Source organism: Urocitellus parryii, chromosome X (genome assembly GCF_045843805.1).
Source record: "Urocitellus parryii isolate mUroPar1 chromosome X, mUroPar1.hap1, whole genome shotgun sequence".
Lineage (NCBI taxonomy): Eukaryota > Metazoa > Chordata > Mammalia > Rodentia > Sciuridae > Urocitellus > Urocitellus parryii.
The window spans coordinates 92,158,670-92,181,809 of record NC_135547.1 but is presented as its reverse complement, the minus strand read 5'-3'; the positions used below and the strand labels follow the sequence as shown (position 1 = coordinate 92,181,809).

Below are 23,140 nucleotides of genomic sequence, written 5' to 3'. Positions count from 1 at the left end.
CTAGAGAAAGGGTCTCACTGAGTTGCTTAGGGCTTCGCTAAGTTGCTGAGGCTGCTTTTGAACTTATTTTCCTCCTGCCTCAGTCTCCCAAGTGACTGGGATTACAAATGTTCTCTACCATGCCTGGCTAAATAAGAAAATTTTTGATAAAAGGTAGGCTGTAAAGAAAATGGAACAAAGAATCTGAGAGTGGTGGGCTGGGCCAGGGAAGAAATGCCACTGAAGAAAAGACATTTGAACAGATCAGAAGATAGGAAGGAGTGAGTCTTGGAGCCAGAGCATCTTTGGCAAGGGCAGCAATATTAAGGCTGTGGAACTCCTGCTTCCTGCTTATCCCACCACTAGGTGGCATCTCTGGACTAGGATCAAAGGTTTTCTTGACCTATTTAAGGAGTGCCATTTTTCTCCATACAGATTTTCTCTTTCTTTCATGAAGCTATTTGTATAACATTTCATCTTTCCCAGTAAATTTAAATATTTAGTTAGTTTTAATAATATAACTTATGCCTCTACCATCTAAAGAAAAGGTATGGGTTTTACAATAATCTCCATTATGCATATATTCAATTTATAGTCTCCCCTCCCTACCTAAGGTAAACATCATCCTCAACTTTTAATTTCTTTTTTATATAATTTTATTGCAACTATACAAAATTCTAAGTAGTTTGTGTTCTTTATAGTAGTAGCTTTTAATTATATAAACATGTATTATGCTTTACATTAGCATTTGGGCTTATAATTTTCACCCTTAATATTCATCCATATCCTTGAGCATTGTTCTAGTTCATTCATTTGACTCCTGGTAATGAGCATCCATTTTTCCCCAGGTTTTGCCATTTGAACAGGATGTCACACACATTCTAGGTTTCTTGTGCAAGTATTTTTCTTGGATAAGAGAACATTTGTTGGACTGCAAGTCATGTGAATATTCACTATAAGTGGGAATGGCAAACTATTTTCTAAACTGGCTGCACTGATTTATATTGCTTTGGTAGGGCAAAAAGATCCTGTGAATCTTCATAGTCTTTAACTCTTGGTCTTGTCAGAGTTTTACAATTCTACAAATCAAATTGGTGTCAAATGTCTTCTTAGCATGTCTTGATTTGTAGTTCCTTGTTCACTAATGAGTTTGAACATCTCTTCATATTTATTAGCCCTATCTCTCTCTCTTGTCTGACAGATAGACTTACTTTTTCTTACATAACCATAGCACTATTATGACACTCAACACTATTAATTCTTCGCACTCTGTTAGAAGTATATTCATGCCTAATGTGTTTACACTCATTCCATTTCTTTTTTTATTTATTAATTCAACAAACACTTATCCAGACCAAGGATACAGGAGTGGAAAGAGATTCTATGATAATCAGAAAGCTCAACTCTGCTAAGTAAAAATGAACTCAGACTATAAAAATCTGCCCTGCCACTCATCTGGATGTGAGAAAACAGCCATGGATAAAACCAGATGAAAAATTAACAGGAAACACTTCTCCCAAGGACACACTGCAGCTGTAATACCATAAGGAAATCATATTTTGAGTTACTACTGCTCCAAGTAGGGCTTCTTTATGGTAGTACAAGAAACTTTGTTGTCTATAGTCATATACTATCTGAAACTTTGCTATTTGAAATAATATCAGAAAGAATAAAACACCTGCATCTTAACGGAGATTCTAATTTACTTAGACACAGAAAAACAACCCTCAATTTCCAACACAGGTGCATAGCTCCAGATATGGGTTATATGGACACAACACCTGACAGCTATCTGAATTGTTTCCAATTCAGGTCTCTGGGTTAACTTTGCAGTCCAGACCTGATGTTGACCCCCTTAACACACAGCCTTGCTTTACTTTGAGCTCCCCAACACACTGTTTTGTTTAAATTGCATCTAAACTCTACTCTTCTTTATAATCCTATAAGAACTCTATATTTTCCTGTTTAGGGAGCTGCCCCATGGTTCCTCTAGTATATGGTCTCCCTAATTGATTAAATAAGCTATCAGAGTATAAATTAGTCCCTGGTGGCTTTAGGCTGATTTGACTGTGACATGTCTTAAATTCCAGATTTCTAAACTGAGGCACAAAGGGGCTGAGTACATAGAAAGCCTCCATTAAGTCCACATTTCAGCCTACCCTTGGTCCTCAAAATGCTTCTCACCTGAGGATTTAGAAAGGCCTTCAGTGGGGCACAGAGCCTTCTACTTCTATCAGGATTCTGTGAAGGTGGAGTGTTGAACTTGGTTTTGTAGGACAAATAGGCATTCTTAGCTCAAGGGCAGTATGACTTCTTTCCCTTCTGCCACGATGATATCTCCCACAATGTGGAATACTCCAGGATTCCACATTGGAGGTGATAAGGGGCAGCAAATTGGTTGAATGGAAGAATCAAGAATCTTGTATGAAAGCTATATTTGCAAAGTAAGGCACCAACACTGTATAGATTTTACTTTATAAGGAAATGAAAATAAAAGTTTCCCTCTGCAGCTGCTAGTATATAGGCACAATATTCCAGTATGTCAGTACAGGAACCACCTTCCTTAACAAGATTCCTAAAGAGCAAGAAATAAAATAAAAAATCAATAAGTGGGATGGCATCAAATTAAAAAGCATCTGCACAGCAAAGGAAACAAGAGTATGACGAGACAGTCATATTACTCAGATAGGGCATTAATATCCAGAAAATACAAAGAACACAAAAAAACTTAGCACCCAAAATATCAAATAACCCAATCAATAAATGGGCAAAAGACCTAAACAGAAACTTCTCAAAAGAAGAAATACAAATGATCAACAAATATATGAAAAAATGTTCAGCCTCTTTGGTAATTAGGGAAATGCAAATCAAAACAATGTTGAGATTTCATTTCACTCCAGTCAGAATGGCAATTATCAAGAATACAAATAATAATAAATGCTGACAAGGATGTGGGGAAAAAGATAAATCATACATTGTTGATGGGATTGCAAATTAGCTCAACAACCCTGGAAAGCAGTATGTAGATTCCTAAAAACAAAACAAAACAAAACAAACAACAACAACAACAACAAAAAACTAGGAATGGAACTACCATATGACCCAGCTATCCTACTCTTTGGTATATATCAAAAAGATTTTAAATCAGCATACTACAGGGAAGCAGCCACATCAATGTTTATAGGAACTCAACTCACAATAGCCAAGCTATGGAATCATCTTAGGTGCACTTCAACAGAGGTAAGGCTAAAGAAAATATGATATATATACACAACTGAGTATTACTTAGCCATAATGAAGAATGACTTTATAACATTTGCTGGTAAAGCAAATGCTAAGTGAAATAAGCCAATCGCCCAAAGTCAAAGGTTGAATGTTTTCTCTGATAGGCAGAAGCTAATCCAAAATGGGGGGTGGTCTGAGAAGGGAAAAAAAGGGAAAGGGAATTCCATCAATGTAGAGGAAAGATCACTAGACTAGAGGAAGGGAATTGAGCAGGAGGAAGAGGGGAATGGAATAAGGGAAGAACAGTGGAATGAATATGAGGGAACTTTCATACATACATACATGCATATACCACAGTGAATTGCAACATCAAATATATCCACAAGACCCTAATCATAAAATCAATCTATAAATAAACTGCAGAAAGATCAGTAGAGTAGATGGAGGGGTAAGGAGGAAAGGGGAGGAGGAAGTGCTGGGGACTGAATTAGAGCAAATTATATTTCATGCTTTTGTGATTATGTCAAAATGTATCCTAATGTTATATATAACTAAAAAGAATCAACTAAAAAAATTCATAGGTAGGTTGGGAGGATTCCATTTAATAATGCTTAATACATGTTTGTTGCTATGAAAGAAACTCAAAAAGAAAAAAAATAATAAAATTTCCTAAAGAGTTTTTATTGAAGTGCATTAGATTAAGGACACATCAAAAATTATTATTGGCATATTCATTTTAGTTCGGGTAGATGGAGTAAGAGATAAGGTAGATTATGGGAGCATTCAAACCCTACAGCCAAGCCCCATGGGCACAGTAAGGATTGGGAACCTAACACTTACTGGACCCCTTTTTCCATCCTGTGGTCTATCCTAGGAGGGCTTGCACAACCCAGATTTCTCCCCCTTTTCCTGTCGTGGTATGTTCCAGCCTGATTTCTCCTCCCTTTTCACCCTATAGTATTGGCCAGCTTCTCAGAACGCTATTATACAAATGCACAGAGTACAGATTTAGAGAGCCTCCCCTCTGGCAGTAAACTCGTCCAGCAAAATGTCCCTACTCCTGCTTCCTGCCGCCAGGGGCACAACTCCATATCACTGCTCAGTGAGTTGAGCTAGAGGCGTCCTCGTTCTCAGTATGGAATGGATACTCTTCTAACATGGCGTAGCCCATAGGGATGCGTCTCGGGAGCAGCCATGTTCCCTGCCTGACAACGCTGCATATTAGGTGCCCCTACCGAGTGCCGCAGAGCATAGACTCCGCAACGACTCCATGTTGACTCTTGGCTGAGCCTTCCAAGGTGGTTTTGCGCATGCGCATATCCTCACTTCCGATGTCAAACTCCAAATCCCGAGAGGGGGAGGTGTTAGGGCCGGTGACCGGAAGCGGCTGCGGTTCTCAACCTTGGTTAGATAGTTGTCAAGCGGATTCAACTCAGTGCCAGAGGGATGTAGAGGTGATGGGCGGCCAGGGAGGGTGAGTACCGGGGGATTCTGTGATGGATTCATTGGTCTAACATGAGTTGAATGATTTGCCCATTATTTTGCAGGGTTTTCTCTTTTCAGATAGCAATATTAAGGTCTTAAAGTTCCCCTGTTTTGTGCATTGTTTTATGTGTTCTTTAATAATTAATAATTTGTGTTTTATTCAGGAATTATTTAGAAGTGCATTTTCAATTCCCCAAAGTTTATCTTTTTAATGGATTTCTAACCTTTCTTTTCTGTGTCTCAAATCTACATAAAACTCATTCTTGAAATATAAGGAGACTTATGGCCTAGTCTGTGGTGAATTTTTAGCAATGTTTTGTGTTTAACTTGAAGATAATATTTAGATGTCAGTTGTGTCATGCAAAATATGTATGGGAGGTTCTGCTTCTTCCATTATGAGAGTGGAGAGAGAAATTCTCCACTTTGATGGTGATTTGTTCATTCTCCTTGCTTTTGTCAATGATTTATTGTGGGCTAATATTCCTATAAAGTCTGAGACTTAGGGCTGAGACTGTAGATCAGTAGTAGAGCACTTACAAGGCCTGGGTTCCATCCCAAGCATGCAAACATTTTTTTTTTTTTAAAGATAAAGTGTGAGACTTAGGTCATAGTGCATTTATCCACTAATTGATGTCCCATTACTCAAACACAATTTGATGAAAAAATTATTCTTCCATCTTTACCAAAAATAAATGGGCCATACTTTTGTGGGGGCACTTTCTGGGTTCTTTATTCTGTCTCATTGATCTGTGTCTATGCCCCTGCCAGTAGTTTCCACACTATCTTGATCACTGTAGCTGTGTCTTGCTATCAGGTAGAGCAATTCCTTCCACTTTATTTTTTAAATTATTTTAAGTCTTCTAGTTCCTCTGCTTTTCCATATGCATGTCCTAGTCTTGTCTCTACCTACAACACATCTTGCTGTGTCAACTTGGGAACAATGTACATCTTAACTATGTGAAGTCCTTCAGTCCATGCACATAGTATATCTATTTATCTTCTTTGATTCTTTCAACAGTGTATTGTAATTTTCAGCATACAAGTACTGTATATGTTTTAAGTTTATGCCAAAGTACTTAATTTTTTTTTTGGAGGAGTTGTAAATGGCATTATCTTTTAAATGTTGATTTCTACACATTTGCCACATACATATATAAGTGTATATATACACACATACATATATACATGCATATATTCATAAATGCACACCCATATATAAGAGTACAGTTGAGTTTTATGTATTGATCTTGTGTCCTACAGTTTTTCTGAATTTTATTATTACTACTACTAATAATTATTTTTTATGGTGCTGAGTATTGAACTCAGGCCCTCATGCATACTAGGCAAGTACTCTACCACCGAACCAAATTCCCAGCCCTGAAGTTAATTATTTATTTACATCTTTTTGGTAATTTCCTTGACTTTTCTGTACAATCATGTCATATACAGAGACAGTTTTATTTCTTCCTCTCTAATCTCAACACTTTCCCTTTTCTTGGTTTATCATGCTGGTTAGAACTTCCAGTACAGGTTGAGTATCCATTTTTTGCAGTGGTTGGGATCATAAGTGTCTCAGATTTCATATTTTTTTTTGATTTTTGAATAATTGCATATATAGATATTGAGGTATATTCAGGATGGTACCCAAATCTAAACATAAAATCATTTGTGTTTCATATGTATCTTATACACATAGCCTGAAGGTAATTTCAAAGAAAATTTTTAGTGTGCCTGTATTTTGGCTGTGATTCATGAAGAAGTCAGGTATGGAATTTTTCACTTGTGGCATCATGTCATCAATGAAAAAGTTTGTGATTTTGGAGTATTTTGGAATTCAGGTTTTTGGATTAGTGAAGCTCAAACTGTACTACGTTGAATAAGAGTGATGAGCATGAATATCTGCATCATTCCAATCTTAGGGAGAGAACATTCAGACTTTCACGATCAAAGTATGAGTTAACTGTTGGGTTTTACCTTTTTGTGTTTTTAAATGGATGCTCTTCATCAAGCTGAAGAAAGTCTCTATATCTAATTTGCTGCGAGTCTTATCATGAATGGCTGTTGCATTTTGTCAATACTATGAATTTATATAATCTTGTGATTTTTCTTCTTTAGCCTGTTAATATGTGTGTGTGTGTGTTTGTGGGTTATGCTGATTGATTTTTGAATAGTGATGCAGACTATTCCTAGGATAAACCCCACTTGGTTGTGGCATATATATTTTTGGATATATGCAGGAATTGATTAATAATTTTTAAAAGGATTTTAAATTCATGAGCAATATTGGCCTATAGTTTTATTTTTTTGGTACTGTTTTAGGTTTTATTATTAGGGTAATAGTGGTCTCAGAATAAGTTGATGACTATTTTCTTTTTTCTGTTTTCTAGAAGAGATTGTGTAGAATTTATGCTAATTTTTCTTTAAATGTTTAGTATAATTCTCCAGTGAAACCATCTGGGTTTGTAAATTTCCATTTGAAAGCTCTTTTTTAAAAAAAACAACAACAACGATTGTTTCAATTTCTATAGTAGTTTTATAACTATTCAGATTATCTATTTAATCTCATTTCAGATTACCCAACAGTGGATGAGTTATGGTAGTTTGTTTTATGAGGAATTGGACTATTTCATTCAAGTTGGAGAATTTATGTGCATTGTTATTTATGGTATTCCTCTACTGTCCTTTTTTTTCAAATATTTATTTATTTTTAGTTGTAGTCGTCAATACCTTTATTTTATTTATTTGTATGTGGTGCTGAGAATCAAACCCAGGGCCTTGCACGTGCTAGGCTAGTGTTCTACTGCTGAGCCACTGCTGAGCCACATCCTCAGCCCCTTTTTATTCATTTTGAGACAGGATTTCACTAAGTTGCTTAGGGCTTCTCTAAGTTTCTGAGGATGCTTTCGAACTTGTGATCCTCCTTGCCTCAGCCACCTGAGTTACTGGGATTACAGGAGTGGGTCACCATGCCCAACTGTCTTATCTCTTTTTATTTTTATCAGTCTTGCTAGTTGATTACCAACTTTATCCATCTTTTCAAAGGGCCAGCTTTTGGATTCATTGATTTTTCTCTATTGTTTTTCTGTTTTCAATTTCATTGATTTCTGCTCTATATTTATTACTTCCTTTTGCTTGCTTTGGGGTTTACTTTGCTCTTCTTTTTCTAGTTTTTTGAGATGGGAGCTTGGATGGTTAATTTCAGACCTGTCTTCTTTTCTAATGTAAACACTTAGTGCTATAAATTTCTCAGTGCTGCTTTAACTGTATTTCATAAATTCTGATATATTGTATTTTGATTTTTATTTATTTAACTTCCCTTAGGACTTTTTCAATGTATGGATTATATAGAAATAAACTAATTTTCAAGTGTTTAGAGATTTTCTTATCTTTCTGTTATTGATTTTTAGTTTGGTATTCTTATAAAATTCAATTTAAATTTGTGAAGGTGTTGACCACAGGCATAGTCTATCTTTGAGAATATTGATAGGTGCTTGAAAAGAATGTGTATTCCATTAGTGTTTCTCTGGAGTAAGCTGGGTATTTTTCAAAAGGTTTTCTGATTAGTGAGATCCCCTTTCTTCTGTTACTTTGATTAAGGAGAGTTTCTTTTTTTTTTTAATCTGGGCCTGTTGGTTGTTCTGAGTTGTTAATTCCACCAGTAACTTTTGGTGATGTATGGAAGGGAAAAAGTAAACCCAGGTAACTCACAACTATTTTTGTTACTGAAGTTCTGTGATATGTAGGCTATTCACCTTTCTTTTCTGTCTTTCAGATTCTTCCTATTTCTCTTTGCTATGTTATGTCAGGTTTTTAATTTTTTCCAGTCTTCTATACTCACTGGTTTCTTCTTTTCTTTTCTAGTATTGATTTTGTTTGAGAGGGAGGGAGGAGGAGAATACATGGGGGATGTCCTGCAAAATTATTGTTTTATTTACAATTTTATATGTATTAATTAATTTTATTTGTATTAATTTGCATTAATTACTATTTTGCTTAATTTTGGTTTTCCTACTACTAATGATTTAGGTTGAATACTTAACTCATTTTGGTTGTATTTACTTTTTATTTTAAAAAGTCATTTAAGGGGCTGGGATTGTGGCTCAGTGGTGGAGCGCTCGCCCAGCATGGGCGGGGCCCGGGTTGGATCCTCAGCACCACATAAAAATGAAGGCATTGTGTTGTGTCCATCTACACCTAAAAAATAAATATTAAAAAAAGCCATTTAAAGCCAAAATTTCAGTGTAGACACAACTTTGTGTTCCATAATTTTTGATAAAAATTGTAAAGTGTTTCTATTGATTTTCCACTTTGATACCGGGGTTATTTAGGGAGTATTTTTCCTTTTGTTGTGGTACTGGGATTAAACCCAGGGCCTGCACATGCTAGGCAAGCACTCTATCATTGTGCTACATTCCCAACCCATTTTTAATTTTTATTTTGAGTCAAAATCTAAGTTTCTGAGGCTGGCCTCAAATTTGTGGTTCTCTTGCTTCAGTCTCCTGAGTAGCTCGGATTACTGGTACATTCCAACATGAATTTTGGAGCCAGGTAGACTTAGTTTGACCACTAAACCTCTGTTTCTGTATGATTATAATGAAATAATTATAGCAACACATAGATACCAAGATTGGAATGCAAATGATATGAAGGATCTGCCTGTGCATATTACTCAGTTCCTTAGGCAGATTGAGTTTTCCTTATCAGAAATGTTGGAACTGGAGACTATCATGCTAAGAGAAATAAACCAATCCCCGAAAACAAAGGCCCAATGTTCTCTCTAATGTGTGGATGCTGACTTACAATAGGCAGGGGGAGGGAGGAATGGGGGATTGGTTGGGGAAATGGGGGACGGGAGGGGGATGGGAATGGGAAAGATAATAGAATGAATCAGACATAATTTTCCTGTGTTCATGTATGAATACATGACCTATGGAACTCCATATCATGTACAATCAAAAAAATGGGAAGCTATATTCCACGTATGTAGATATGTCAAAATATACTCTACTGTCATATATAACTAAAAAGAACAAATAAAAAACTGGAGGAAAATAAAGAAATGTTGGAATAAGAAAGAAAAAAATAGAAATGCTTAAGGACCAGAAGTTTTCTGGATTTGATAGTTTTTCAGATTTTGGAGCATTTGCATATATGTAATGAGATATCTTAGAGATGGGATCCAAGTCTATACACAAAATTTATGTATGTTTTATATACATGTTATATGAGTACCTGAAGATAATTATATATATATATTTTATATTTTTAATGCATCTGTGGTTGTGTGTGTATGTGTGTGTGTGTGTGTGTGTGTGTGTGTGTGTGTGTATGTATGTTACTGGGGATTGAACTCAGGGACACTCTGCCACTGAGTTACATCTCCAGCCCTGTTTATATTTTTATTTTGAGACAGGGTCTCACTAAATTGCTCAGGTTGGCCTTGAGCTTCTGCTCCTCCTGCCTCAGCCTCCTGAGTAGTGGGGATTATAGGTGTGCACCAGGCACCTGGATTGCAGTTCATCTTGACTATATTCCATTACATAAATTCAGTGTGGAATTTTCCATTTGTGGAATCATGTTGGTGCTCCAAACGTTTTAGATTTAAACAGAGCATTTTGGATTTGAGATTTTTGGATTTGGAATGCTCAGCCTATATAACAGTACTTGCTAATATATGTTCATTGTTTATATTTTGCCAGTTCCATACCAAGTGCCTTATAAACATTATCTCACTTAATTTTCACAACTACTTGAGATTATTTTGATTCTTTTTGAAAAATAAGACTGAAGAAGCTTTTTTATAGTCACACAGCTAATAGCTGGTAGAGCTAGAATTTAAACATTTATTAATTTTGGTCCAAATCTCATAGTCTCACTCATATTCCATTGTTTTGGGGGGATACCAAGGCTTAAATCCAGGGGTGCTTAACCACTGAGCAATATTACCAGTCCTTTTTTATTGTTTGGGACAAGGTCTCACTAAGTTGCTGAGGTTGGCCTTGAACTTGCAATCTTCCTGCCTCAGTCTTCCAAGTTGCTGGGATTACAGTCATGTGCCACCATGCCCAACTTCATATTCCATTTTAATTAATAAATACAATAGGTGTTTCTGGGACTTTGACTACTTGGTTTCCAAACAGAAAGTGTTTGTGTGGTGAATACTGTATGATTCTGATCATGTGGACCATGTCTTTCCAGGTTTCTTGGAGTCTCTGCCATGTCCATGGGTCAGACCCTTTAATGAAGGCTGTAGAATCATCTTCCTGATCCCAGTAGCTCCAGTTGAGTCTACAGACCCTACCAAACTTGGAGTTCCTGGAAAGAGTGGAGTTGTCAGCAAGAGAGCCCTAGAGCTGAAATCCAGTGTGAACATGGCAGCCAGCCAGAATTTGCCCCAGCAAGGAAGACATGGCAATGCCTGTGAGGTGAGGAGAGGAGGAGGTACCCAGGGGCAGAAATTAATTCAGAACTTCAGAACCTGAGGGAGAGACTTTATATTATTGTTTGATTTGTAATACTTTTTACTAGGCAGGATAATTTTCACTCCATTTTTATATATTTATTTATTTTTTGATGATGTTGAGATTGAACCCAGGGCCTAATGCCTGCTAGGCAAGTGCTCTACCACTGAGTTACACTCCAGCCCCTCCATATTTTTTTAAATTTTTAAAATTTTTTTTAGATGTTGATGGACCTTTATTTTATTCATTTATTTTTATGTGGTGCTGAGAATCGAACCCAGTGCCTCACACATGCTAGGCAAGTGCTCTACCACTGAGCCACAGCCTCAGCCCCCCCATATTTTTTATTGTTTACTTATTTCCCTTTTATGAATTTTCTTTTCCTATCCATGCTTATTTATTTATCTTAGCCTATGGTTTTTTAAAGTTTTTTTAATATTAAGGTTAATAACATTTACCGTTCTTGCATGTTTTGTGAATATTTTTGCCACTTTGTAATTTGCAGTTAGCTTGCAGTTTTGTTTACAAGTGGTGAAGCAAACAATTTGTATAAAATCTGGGGTATCAATTAGTTCTTTAAAGTCTTGTTTGAAAAGTAATCCTTTCCTCTTTTACTTTCCCCTAGATTCCAGATCCTTAGAGGCAAGCACTCTTAATATTTTAATGTGTTTTTAAAGTTTTCAATATCTTCTATTAACTTCCCACTATGAAAGATAGATATTGAGCTTTTCTATATACTCACACCCCACACACATATTCATTTCCTATTACCAGATTCTCCTTGGATAGATACAGCATATATCATTATTTGGGTAAAGTGTTTGTCAGTGTTTATTATTGTAACAATATGTAGCTAAGTCACATATTATCCATGCAGTGATTACTACTTATGTAATATTTTTTTTCTTTTACCTGCAATTAACAATTTTCTAATGAAGTCATTTGTTTGCTTTACTATGTACATATTAGTAATTCAACTCTAAATTCTTCCCAAGTGTTTAAATCTTATTTCCATATAGTCAAACACATTAGGTAATAATTGTAGTGACAGTACTTTTTCTGTTTACTTATGTACTTATTTTTGATTGCCAAATGATAATTATATAAATTTATGGGTATAGTGTAATTTTTTTTGCTTAACCACTGAGCCACATCCCCAGCCCCTTTCTGTGTTTTATTTAGAGACAAGGGTTTCGCTGAGTTGCTTAGGGCCTCGCTAAGTTGCTGAATCTGGCTTTGAACTTGCAGTCTTCCTGCCTCAGCCTCCCAAGATACTCAGATTACAGGCTAGTGTCAAAATGCCTGGCTATGTTTTTTTATTTTAAATAGCTCTTTTTGCTTTCAGAATATTTTCTTTCAATAATGTGCTGTTTTTATTTTACAGATGTAGCACTTATTACTCAAAGGATAGTATTAATAATTTTTAAATTTAATTTTTAAAATATTTATATGGACATATGGCTCAAAAAGTTTAAAAAATTTGAAAGCTGTATAGTCTAAATTTTCTTATCCACATTTCTTCTATCTGCTCATCACTCCCTAATACACATAAGCAGGTTCGTTTTCTCTATTTGATTATAGTTGCTTTAAGTAAATTTTAAAAGGGCTGAGGATACATTCTTATTTTCTCCTTTTTCTTTCACAAAATGTGGCCACCCAATTTCATAATTTTTTGTTAATTGAAAATATTTTTGTGACATATAGCACAATTATAAACCATGCTCCTGTGAGCACTTTTTTGGTACTGGGGATTGAACTCAGGGTCACTTTGCGAGTGAGCCACATCCAGCCCTTTCTGTTTTTTATTTTTTTAAAAAAATTTAAAATACTTTTATTTGTAGATGGACACAATACCTTTATTTTGTTTGTTTTTATGTGGTACTGAGGATCAAACCCAGTGCCTCGCTGATGCTAGGCAAGTGCTCTACCACTCAACTACAACCTCTGCCCTTTGTTTATTATTTTGAGGCAGGGTCTCACTAAGTTGTTGTGGTTTCACTAAGTTGCCCAAGCTGGCCTTAAACTTGTGATTCTCCTTCCTTGGCCTCCCAAGATGTTGGGATTACAAGTGTTTCCTACTGTGCCCAGTCTGAATACTCTTATTTGTGTCTCCTCGTGCACATGTGTACACCCCCTTTTAAGTATATGCATACAGGTGGAGTTAATGATTCTGAAGTTCAATCTATATTTTTAAAATATTTTTAATATGAAATACATACAGAGAATTATACTAAACAGATGTACAAAGCTGAGTGATTTATCATTATATAGATCTAGAAAGAGACTGTTGGCAGCTTTCCAGAATCCCCCTACTCTCAAAGATAACTACTATCCTGACCTTTATGATAATTACGTCCATTAAAAATAAAATCACACTCCACAGTGTGGGAGATGATATAAAAAACAGAAGATGGGGCTGGGATTGTGGCTCAGTGGTAGAGCACTCGCCTAGCATGGGCGGGACTCGGGTTCGATTCTCAGCACCACATAAAAATAAAGGCATTGTGTTGTGTCCATCTACACCTAAAAAATAAATATTAAAAAAAAACAGAAGATATTGGGGTTGGAGTTGTGACTCAGTGGTAGAACACTTGCCTAGCACATGTGAGGCACTAGGTTCGATCCTCAGCACCACATAAAAATAAATAAATAAAATAAAGATGTATAAAAAAAGAAAAACAGAAGATGTTGATCCAAAATATAAAGAACAACAAAACAATAAGAAAAGCAGACTGCCCAGTAGTCAGAAGCCTTACTAAACAGATATGTAACAAATGATTATACCTAAATGGCTAGTCAACACCTGAGACAATGCTCAGTCTCATTATCACCAGGGAAATGCAAACTTAAACTACCATGTAATATCACTACACCCCCACCAGAATCGCTAAAATTAAGAAGATTGACAGTGACAGTAACAAATGTTAGCAAAGATGAAAAGCATCCTGAGCTCCCATAAGCTGCTCCTGGGAGTATAAATTGAAATAATCTGGAAACATTTTAGCCTTATTCATCAAAGCATATGTTGATCATATGAGGAAACAGTTCTCTTCCTAGGAAAACACCCAATAGAACTCCAGGTACCTTAGTACCAGGACACATTGTTGTATTACTTGTGATAGCCAATAATTGGAAATGACAAAGGTGTTAATCGATAATAAAATGGTCCAGTAAATTAAACATATTATTGAATGAAAGAAGCCAAGCATTCAAGAATGCATTTTGTTTCAATTTAAGTTTTTGTCTTGTTTTGTGTTTTGCAGCGCTGGGGCCTTGTGCATGCTATGCAAGCACTCTACCACTGAGCCACATCCCCAGCCCTTATGTGAAGTTTTAACATAGGAAAAACAAACAAACAAACAAAAAACAAAACCATATTTGTAAAGGGGTATATGCATCATTGGTAAAACTAGAAAGCAAAAGAAGGAAGTGCTTGTCATTCTAGGCAGGACAACAATTTTATTGGTTAGTGGAAAGGGGGAGGAAACATGGGGAAGACTTCTGGGCAAGTAGCTGGCAATGTTCCTTTCCAGGAGGGATGGGAATTGGGTAAGTATTTGCCTTGAATAATTAGTTAAGCCAGGCTGTATTTATGTTCCATGTGTTTTTCTGCATAAATATTCTATTTCATGGTAAAGGGAGGAAAAAAGTACCTTCCAATTTTTAATTTTTTTTTGTAGATGGACACAATATCTTTATTTATTTTTATGTGTTGCTGAGGATTGAACCCTGTGTCTCACATGTGTGAGACAAGTGCTCTACCATAGAGCCACAACTTCAGCCCAGGACCCTCCAACTTTGACTTTAGTAGCCCATGCTAAGAGCCACAGCCAAGTAATATGATGCATGGCATTTTTGGTTGAAAGGTGACGCCAGCAAGCCATTGAGATGATATGATTATGTTAAGATCTGCATTCATATGGATATTGGACTCCTGCTGTCGGGACTCCTGGAGAGTTCCCATTGGTTGGGGAAGTGTGGTAGGAGGGACTTCTGGAGGAGGGACTTCCTGTTGGGGTCCGGGAGAATGCCCCGTGGGTCGGTTGGCAATCTTCCTGGGAGCATCTGGGGCATTGGCAGCAGTTTCAAAAATAAAGTTTGTTCCTGCTTAAGTGGCTCGTGATTTTGTGCCCAGCCAGACTGTGGCAAGCCCATATATCCTTCCTAAAGGCAGCTACAGATTATTCAAACACATGCTTACATGCATACTTGTGCATTCACATACTCACCTGTATTCTTTTTGTGTGTGTGATATGAAGGATTTAACCCAGGGGTGCTCTACTTCTGAGCTGCTTTCCTAGCCCTGTTTTTTTGCGGGGGTGAGTGGGTGAGGTAATCAGGGATTGAACTCAGGGGAACTTGACCACTGAGCCACATCCCCAGCCCTATTTTGTATTTTATTTAGAGACAGGGTCTCACTGAGTTGCTCAATACCTCACTTTTTCTGAGGCTGGCTTTGAACTTGAGATACTCTCGCCTCAGCCTCGTAAGCCACTGGGATTACAGGCATGTGCCACTGTGCCTGTTTTTTATTTTATTTTGATATAGTTGCTGAGATTGACTTTGAACTTGCTACTCTCCTGCCTTAGCCTTCCATGTCACTGGGATTACAGGCATGAGCCACCATGCCCAGCTCTTATGTCCAATTATTTTTTTAGTTGAGACTTTTGAATTGTGCATATTCATGGGATGCCATTTTGATGTCCCAATAATCTGTATACATTATATATTGCTTAAGTCAAGGTAGTTGGAGTATCCATTACCTCATGCATGTATCATTTCATTATGACAATAACATTCAAAAACTCATCTTCTAGTTATTTTGAAATATACAACACCTCATTGTGAAATACCCTATATCCATTTTTAAATCCAAATGTTAGCATATAGTAAGAACTTCCAGGCTAGGGTGTAGGTTTAGTGGTAGAGCATACACTTGTCATTTGCAATGCCCTGGGTTCAATCCCCAGCACCAAGAAAAAAACAAAAATAAATCAACAACTTCCAACACTTGATTTTTTCACTTAACAATAAATCTTGGTGATCATTCCAAGTTAGTACTTGTAATGAATTACCTCATTCCTTTTAAAGGCTGAATCTTATTGTATTATATGGATGTATCAAAATATGTTAACCAGTCCTGTATTAATATACACATAAGGTTATTTCATTCTTTTTGCAATTATACACAATGCTGCAATGAATATCCTTATGCATATCTCAGTTAAGTCAAAGGAAAGTATGTTTAAAAAGAAATTTCTATAAGTAGAATTCACAGGATAAATGATACTTACACTTTCATTTTTGATAGATAGGATAGCATTAACTGCCTTATAGATTATGTCAATTATATGAGTGCCAGCTTTCACCATAACCAAGACAATACAGTGCCTTGTTATATTTGATTTTTCTTTTTGACCCATTGAATAGATTAAAATATGCTATATCACTACAGATTTAGTTTGTGTTTGTCTTGTGACTGAGGTTGAATGTATGTGATTATGTTTAAAGAGGCTACTTATTTTTTTCTGAGATTGATTCATTGATTGAACCCAGAGGTGCTTAACCACTGAGCCCCACTGAGCACATCCCCAACCTTTTTATTTTTTTTTATTTTGAGACAGAGTCTTGCTAAGTTACTTAGAGCCTCCCTAGGTTGGTGAGGCTGGCCTTGAATTTGTGATCCTCCAGCCTCAGCACCTCCTCCAAGTCACTGGGATTATATGCATGTACCACCATACTCAACTGAGCAGTTTTAAAATTTCCTTTACTGATTTTTTTTCTCAGGTTGTTTCTATTGATATCAAGGGCATTGTTTCTTTTTTGTTTGTTTGTGGTGCTGGGGCTTGAGCCAGGGCCTGGTGCATGCAAGGCAAGCACTGTACCAACTGAGCTATATTCCCAGCCCTATTTCTTGTTTTTAATGTGCCACAAACTATTTTTGCAGCTTCTCATTTTTCTTTTTTTGGGGGGAGGGGATGTTGAGGATAAAACCAAGGGCCTCATGCATGCTAGGCAATTGCTGTATCACTGAGCAAATGAGCCCCTTATTTGTCCTTTTTTTGTGGTGCTGGGGATTGGACCCAGGGCTTTGTGCATGGCAGGCAAGCACTCTACCAACTGAGCTATATCACCAGCTTTCATTTATCTTTTGAATGAAAATTTTATTGTTTTCTTCATGCATTTCATCTAATTGAATTTTTCAGTGTTTTTTGGATCCTGGGCATGTGCTTAGCAAGCACTCTGCAACTGAGCTATAATCACAACCCCAAGTTTATCAATCTTCTGTGTCCTCCAAGTTTTTTTCATAACTAGAAAGGTCTTCATTATTCAGCTATGTTTGAAAAAAATCAAAAAGCTTTTATACTTTTGTTTTAGTATTTTTATGTTTTTAATTTTATTTCCGTGAAAGGGAATATAGCATGAGAATACCTCCAATGTGAACTCTTAGCCAGCTGATATTCTTTAACTGTTACAGACATAAAGCAAGCAAGTATTGAAATTGAATTTATTCATGGAGAGTAGGGAGAATACCACCAGGTCTGAAATCAAGAGTGTCTCTATGAGGTGGTTTTGCTTTTTACTTTCATAGCAGGAAGACTTACCAGGGGTGGGGTGTGTGTGTGTGTGTGTGTGTGTGTGTTAATCAGGGGAAGTCCCTGTCAGCCAAATGTTTATCTCTGTGGCTAGTTAATTTCAGGAGGGTAAACTTTTAACCTCAGTTAATCATTCATTAATCATTCATGAGCAAGAACAGGAAGTTGGAGGGACTGCAGCAGGCCTTTCAGCAGGTTCAGGCAAAAGGAGAAAGCTGTTTGGCCTTGTCACAAGTAAACCTGGAAGCCATGAGTGGGCAGCAAGCCTTATCTAATTCACATGGGGGAATGTGGTCCTTTGCAGTTAGCCCCGAGATTTCTTAGTTGTCATTATTTTCAGGACTAAGATGGAATTCAGCATTGCCAGGCTCCCTCTTCTTCCAGACAGCCTTAAGGTTGACCTTGAAAAGTATTTGTAGAAATGAGGCTATGGAGGATGCCTAGGTCTATACCATTGCCAGTACAAATTTCATCTCTACATATAAAGTTGGCTTTATGTGCAAATTCAGGTGGAAGTGTGGTTGTTCTCAGGTCAGCAGGGTTGCAGTATGTTGTTGAATCATTTTTCAAGCTTGACTGCAGAGTAGCATTTATGACTCTGGGAAGGCTGCATCCCCAACTGCAAGGTATACAATTATAAACAGGAAAAGAATTAGTAATCTTGGATATATCTCATAGTTAGGACCCTATATAGATGCTCCTCCATTTATGATGGGATTAGTGTGGGAAAGGAGGTGTAGAATGACTGGCTATATAAAAAGTGTATCATGGGGGTCACAGATCCCCATGGGAATAATCCATGATATTTGTAGTTAACCATGGGTGAACCCCTCAAGGGAGCAAAGTCTTTGCGTATAATTAAGCGAAGTCTACATGACTTGCTGAAAGTGACAGAGGATGAAATGGTGCTTATGAGGATGAAGTTGCTGCTGTTTTTGCCTATGACTAATCCTGAGGTAGTGGAGTTATGGAGTTTGGAAATTTCAAGAATAGCATAGCATATGTCATCAGATAGGATCTAGTTAGTATGTGCCAGGAGTTGGGATGATGATGTCAATTTGCTTAAATATTCAGATGGGTCAGTAAGAGGAAATGGGATGTGCTTAGGGGAATGGCACTTAGATGTCCGTCCTGGGAGTCAGTTGGTAGATGACAAAACAAACAACCAGTGAGGTAGAGAATGGTAGTAACAGGGCTGGGGGTGTGTAACTCAGTGATAGAATGCTTGCCTAGCATGCAAGAAGCCCTGGGTTTGATTCTCAAACACTGAAAATATAAATAAATGAAAAGTAAATGAATAGATAAATGAAGGAAGGAAGGGAGGGAGGAAACGGAAGAAGGGAAGGAAGGGAGAAAGAAAAAGCAAGGGAGGGAGAGAGGGAGGAAGAGAGGAAGGGAGAGAGAGAAATAGAAAGGAAAACAGACAGACAGTCCATAAGAGTTGAAAACCAAACCAGGGAATGTTGTCACCACCTTATTATGGTGGAGATCTAAATGAGGAAGAAGACAGAGAACACTGTGGAGGGCAAAGCCAAAGCAGCATGTTTGTTCTTTTTTAAAATATTTTTTAGTTGTAAATGAGCACAATACCTTTATTTTATTTATTTATTTATTTTTATGTGGCACTGAGGATGAAACCCTGACATGTGCTAGGCAAATTCTCCACCACTGAGCTACAACCCTGGTCCAAGCATGTTGGTTCTTAAGGAGATAGTTTGATTAGAGGTTAATGGAAAATAAGCAGAAATATGACAAAGAGCAAACAATGAAGCAAGATTACAGGGGCTACACAATTTTAACAGAGAGAAAACCAAATTCTAGTTTTGTATCATTATAATATTTGATGGTAAAGCTCTTTTAAAAAAATATATATATTTTTATAACTAATATATATATATATATATATATATATATATATATATATATATCAGTTGTAGGTGGACACACAATATCTTTATTTCATTTTTTTAACGTGGTTTTGAGAATCGAACCCAGTGCCTCACGCATGCTAGGCGAGCACTCTACCACTGAGCCACAACCCCAGTCCAGTAAAGATCTTTTTTTTTTAAAGAGAGAGAGAGAGACAGACAGAGAGAGAGAGAGAGAGAGAGAATTTTAATATTTATTTTTTTTAGTTCTCGGCGGACACAACATCTTTGTTGGTATGTGGTGCTGAGGATCGAACCCGGGCCGCACGCATGCCAGGCGAGCGCGCTACCACTTGAGCCACATCCCCAGCCCAGTAAAGATCTTTTAAAAAATGTATAAATAAACCTATTAAACCTTAGTAAAACTTGACCACAACAAATAAAATTCCCTTTTTGTAGACTTTCTATATCCACTTAGGTTTTCTCCTGCACTTCTTTCTCATTCTAAAACATTAGTCATTTTATTTTAGCACAAAGTTACTCACTTTTTCCTTAATAAAAACATATCTTGCATACCTATATACAAAGTTATGCCTGTCTGCCACCAAGGAGAGCCTTATACATATTGATTATGGCTTTTTTAAAAAAAATATTTATTTTTAGGTGTAGATGGACACAACACAATGCCTTTATTTTTATGTGGTGCTGAGAATTGAACCCGGGTCCCGCCCATGCTAGGCGAGCACTCTACTGCTGAGCCACAATCCCAGCCCTGATTATGGCTTTTAAACACAGTAACTTCTATTTCACAGAAAAAAAAACTAGAAACTATTAAGAATTGTAAATTACCTGTCATATACCAGCATTTTGTAACAGATTATTGGAGTTTATGAACATTCATCTTACAAGTTTTGAAATAGCCATACATATCCTTTTTAATTTTTTTGTGATTCTGGGCATTGAGCCTGGGGTATTCTACCACTGAGCTGCATCTTCAGACGTTTAATTTTTTTTTTTTTTTTGAGACAGAGTCTCACTAAATTGCCTAGATTCTCCTGCCTCAGCCTCCTGAGTAGCTGGAATCCATATACCACCTTTATATATAATTTATATTAATATCCCTAATCCAAAAATCCCAAATCCAAAGGTGTTGAAATCTGAAACTTTTTTTTAAAGATACACTTTTTTATACCTTTATTTTATTTATTTATTGTTTTATGTGGTGCTGAGGATCAAACCCAGGGCCTCAGATGTGCTATGTGAATGCTCTACCGCTGAGCCATTACCCCAGCCTGAAATCTGAAACTTTTTGATGACTGATGTGATGTTTAAAAAGCTTTGGATTTTGGAGGATTTTAGATTTTTAGATTAAGGATGCTCAAGTTGTAAAGTCTGTGCAAGTATTTCAAAATCAGAAAAACTTTGAAATCTGAAATACATCTGGTCCCAAGTATTTTGAATAAGGGATACTCAACCTGTACTACAACTTCTCAAAATGGTAAAACCCAAACCAACCCAAATATATATAGTTCTCTGTTATTCATCTTTTTTGTCATTGTGACTAAAATACCTGACAGAAACAACTTATAGGATAAAAAAGCTTATTTTGGCTCACAGTTTCAGAGGATTCAGTCCATGGTCTACTGGCTCCATTGATCGGAGCCTGATTTGAGACAGAACATCATGGCAAAAGGGCATGGCAGGGGAAAGACGCTCAGGTCATGGCAGCTAGGAAGCCGAGAGAGGGAGAGAAGGGGCTAGAGAGAAGATAAACCCTTCCATTGCATGCCCCCCATGATCTACTTCTTCCAACAAGGCCCTACCTCCCAGTTGAATCTTCAGTTATCAATGGATTAATCCAGTGATGAGGTCAGAACCCTCATGATCCAATCACTCCCCCAAAGCCCCACCTCTGAGCACATGAGACTTTGGGAGAATTCCAAATCCAAACCATAATACTTTATATACCATATAAAATTAAGATGCAAAAGATACAGAAACTGAAAGTTATGCCTAATTATTTCTAGCTAAGAAATTATATAGGTATCTAATGAATAAAATAACCAACCATGAATTAACACAAGTCCAAAGTTTTAAGTTACCTAAATATACTGTAAACTATTTTCAAACTGATATGCCACTAAAAATAATTATTTTTAAATTTTATCAAAATAATGGTTCAATTTGGTTAGATAGAAATTCAAATTTTTTTTATAATCTTGAATGTCTAGTAGATGAAGTGCTGCCTTATTCAATCAGCAAACCTACATATGTTTAGAAAGGATATATCCATTTTGAAAACATAATGTATGTTTCTGTTCGCTGTCAATTTTTTATCTAGAAAATCACCTGAAAGTTGTTAGATCATTTTTGGATTTCAGGTTTTTTTTCACCATAGCCATGACTGCTCTTGCCAGAAATAATCACAATTGGTAAGCCTGCAAGGGGAATGTGGGGGGAAATAGTGAACTAAGGATTGATGGTAATTTGGAATGAAAGGTGGGGTGGTCATTGTTCATGGAGCACTGACGTGGTGCAAAGCTCCCCTAGATACTCCTTTGTGGACAGAGGAAAAGGGTGACTTTCTAGGCTTTAACCAGATATTCTGGATTTTTCAAGCAAATAAATTATCTGATAGAAAATGATATTGCGCCTGTTGCTTTGCTTGTCCTCCAAGGGAAGCTAACAAATAGAAGAGAGTCTTTTAAACATTTTTTTAAAAGGTTCATTGAATATTTTAAAATGATTTTTGACGTTGATGCCCAGTGAATTGCATTTTACATTATTGGAACATGTATGTATGTATGTTTGTGTGTACATGCCAGTATATATATCCCTCTGTGCATTCACACACATACACACACAATAGAATTAAAGTTTTATATACAATCCTCTTTAGAAGTAATGTCCTGGGATATTTTCCTCTTCTACTTTATTTCATTAAAAACAAAACTGGTTGCAATAAAAATGTATGCTTGTATTGCACTTGGTGCTGATAATACAGAAGACATGGCTATCTTTATTAACCCACAATATTAAATTAGTCTTGATTGTCAAAGATTTATGTAAATTATATGAACTTGAATTCTCAAATCATTTGGGTTAGCTTCTTTAATTCTTTTTTAATACATTGAAAGTATTGGAAGTTTAGACTATTTGGGGGAAATTATAGGAATATTTGTTTTTTTTCCCCTCAGAGGTAGAAAAATATTAATCACAGATAAATAAACATACAGACACAAGTAGAGTGTTTGTAGCTCACTGGTTCACATTTAAAAGTTGTTCTCTTCCCAGTGGGCTGATTGGAGTAGTGTATCTAATCAGAAAGCAATGCTGAGTAATAAGAGGTCATAGTGAAGGCTGGAGCTGTGGCTCAGTGGTAGAGCACTTGCCTGGCATGTGTGAGGCCCTGGGTTCCATCCTCTGCACTGCATATAAATAAATAAAATAAAAGATATATATATATATATATATATATATATATATATATATATATATATAGAGAGAGAGAGAGAGAGAGAGAGAG

At 36.5% G+C, this 23,140-nt stretch overlaps 1 protein-coding gene across 1 annotated transcript in view; it reads left to right on the top strand.

Moving 5' to 3' along the window:
• The first annotated feature begins 4,594 nt into the window (after positions 1 to 4,594).
• The window catches only part of Znf81 (zinc finger protein 81), a 58,833-nt gene continuing 40,287 nt past the window's right edge, over positions 4,595 to 23,140 (top strand). The window contains exons 1-2 of the mRNA XM_026381368.2: positions 4,595 to 4,678; positions 10,888 to 11,114. Coding sequence (XP_026237153.1) covers positions 11,061 to 11,114 — 54 coding nt within the window. The 5' untranslated portion in view covers positions 4,595 to 4,678; positions 10,888 to 11,060. The remainder of the gene's footprint in view (positions 4,679 to 10,887; positions 11,115 to 23,140) is intronic.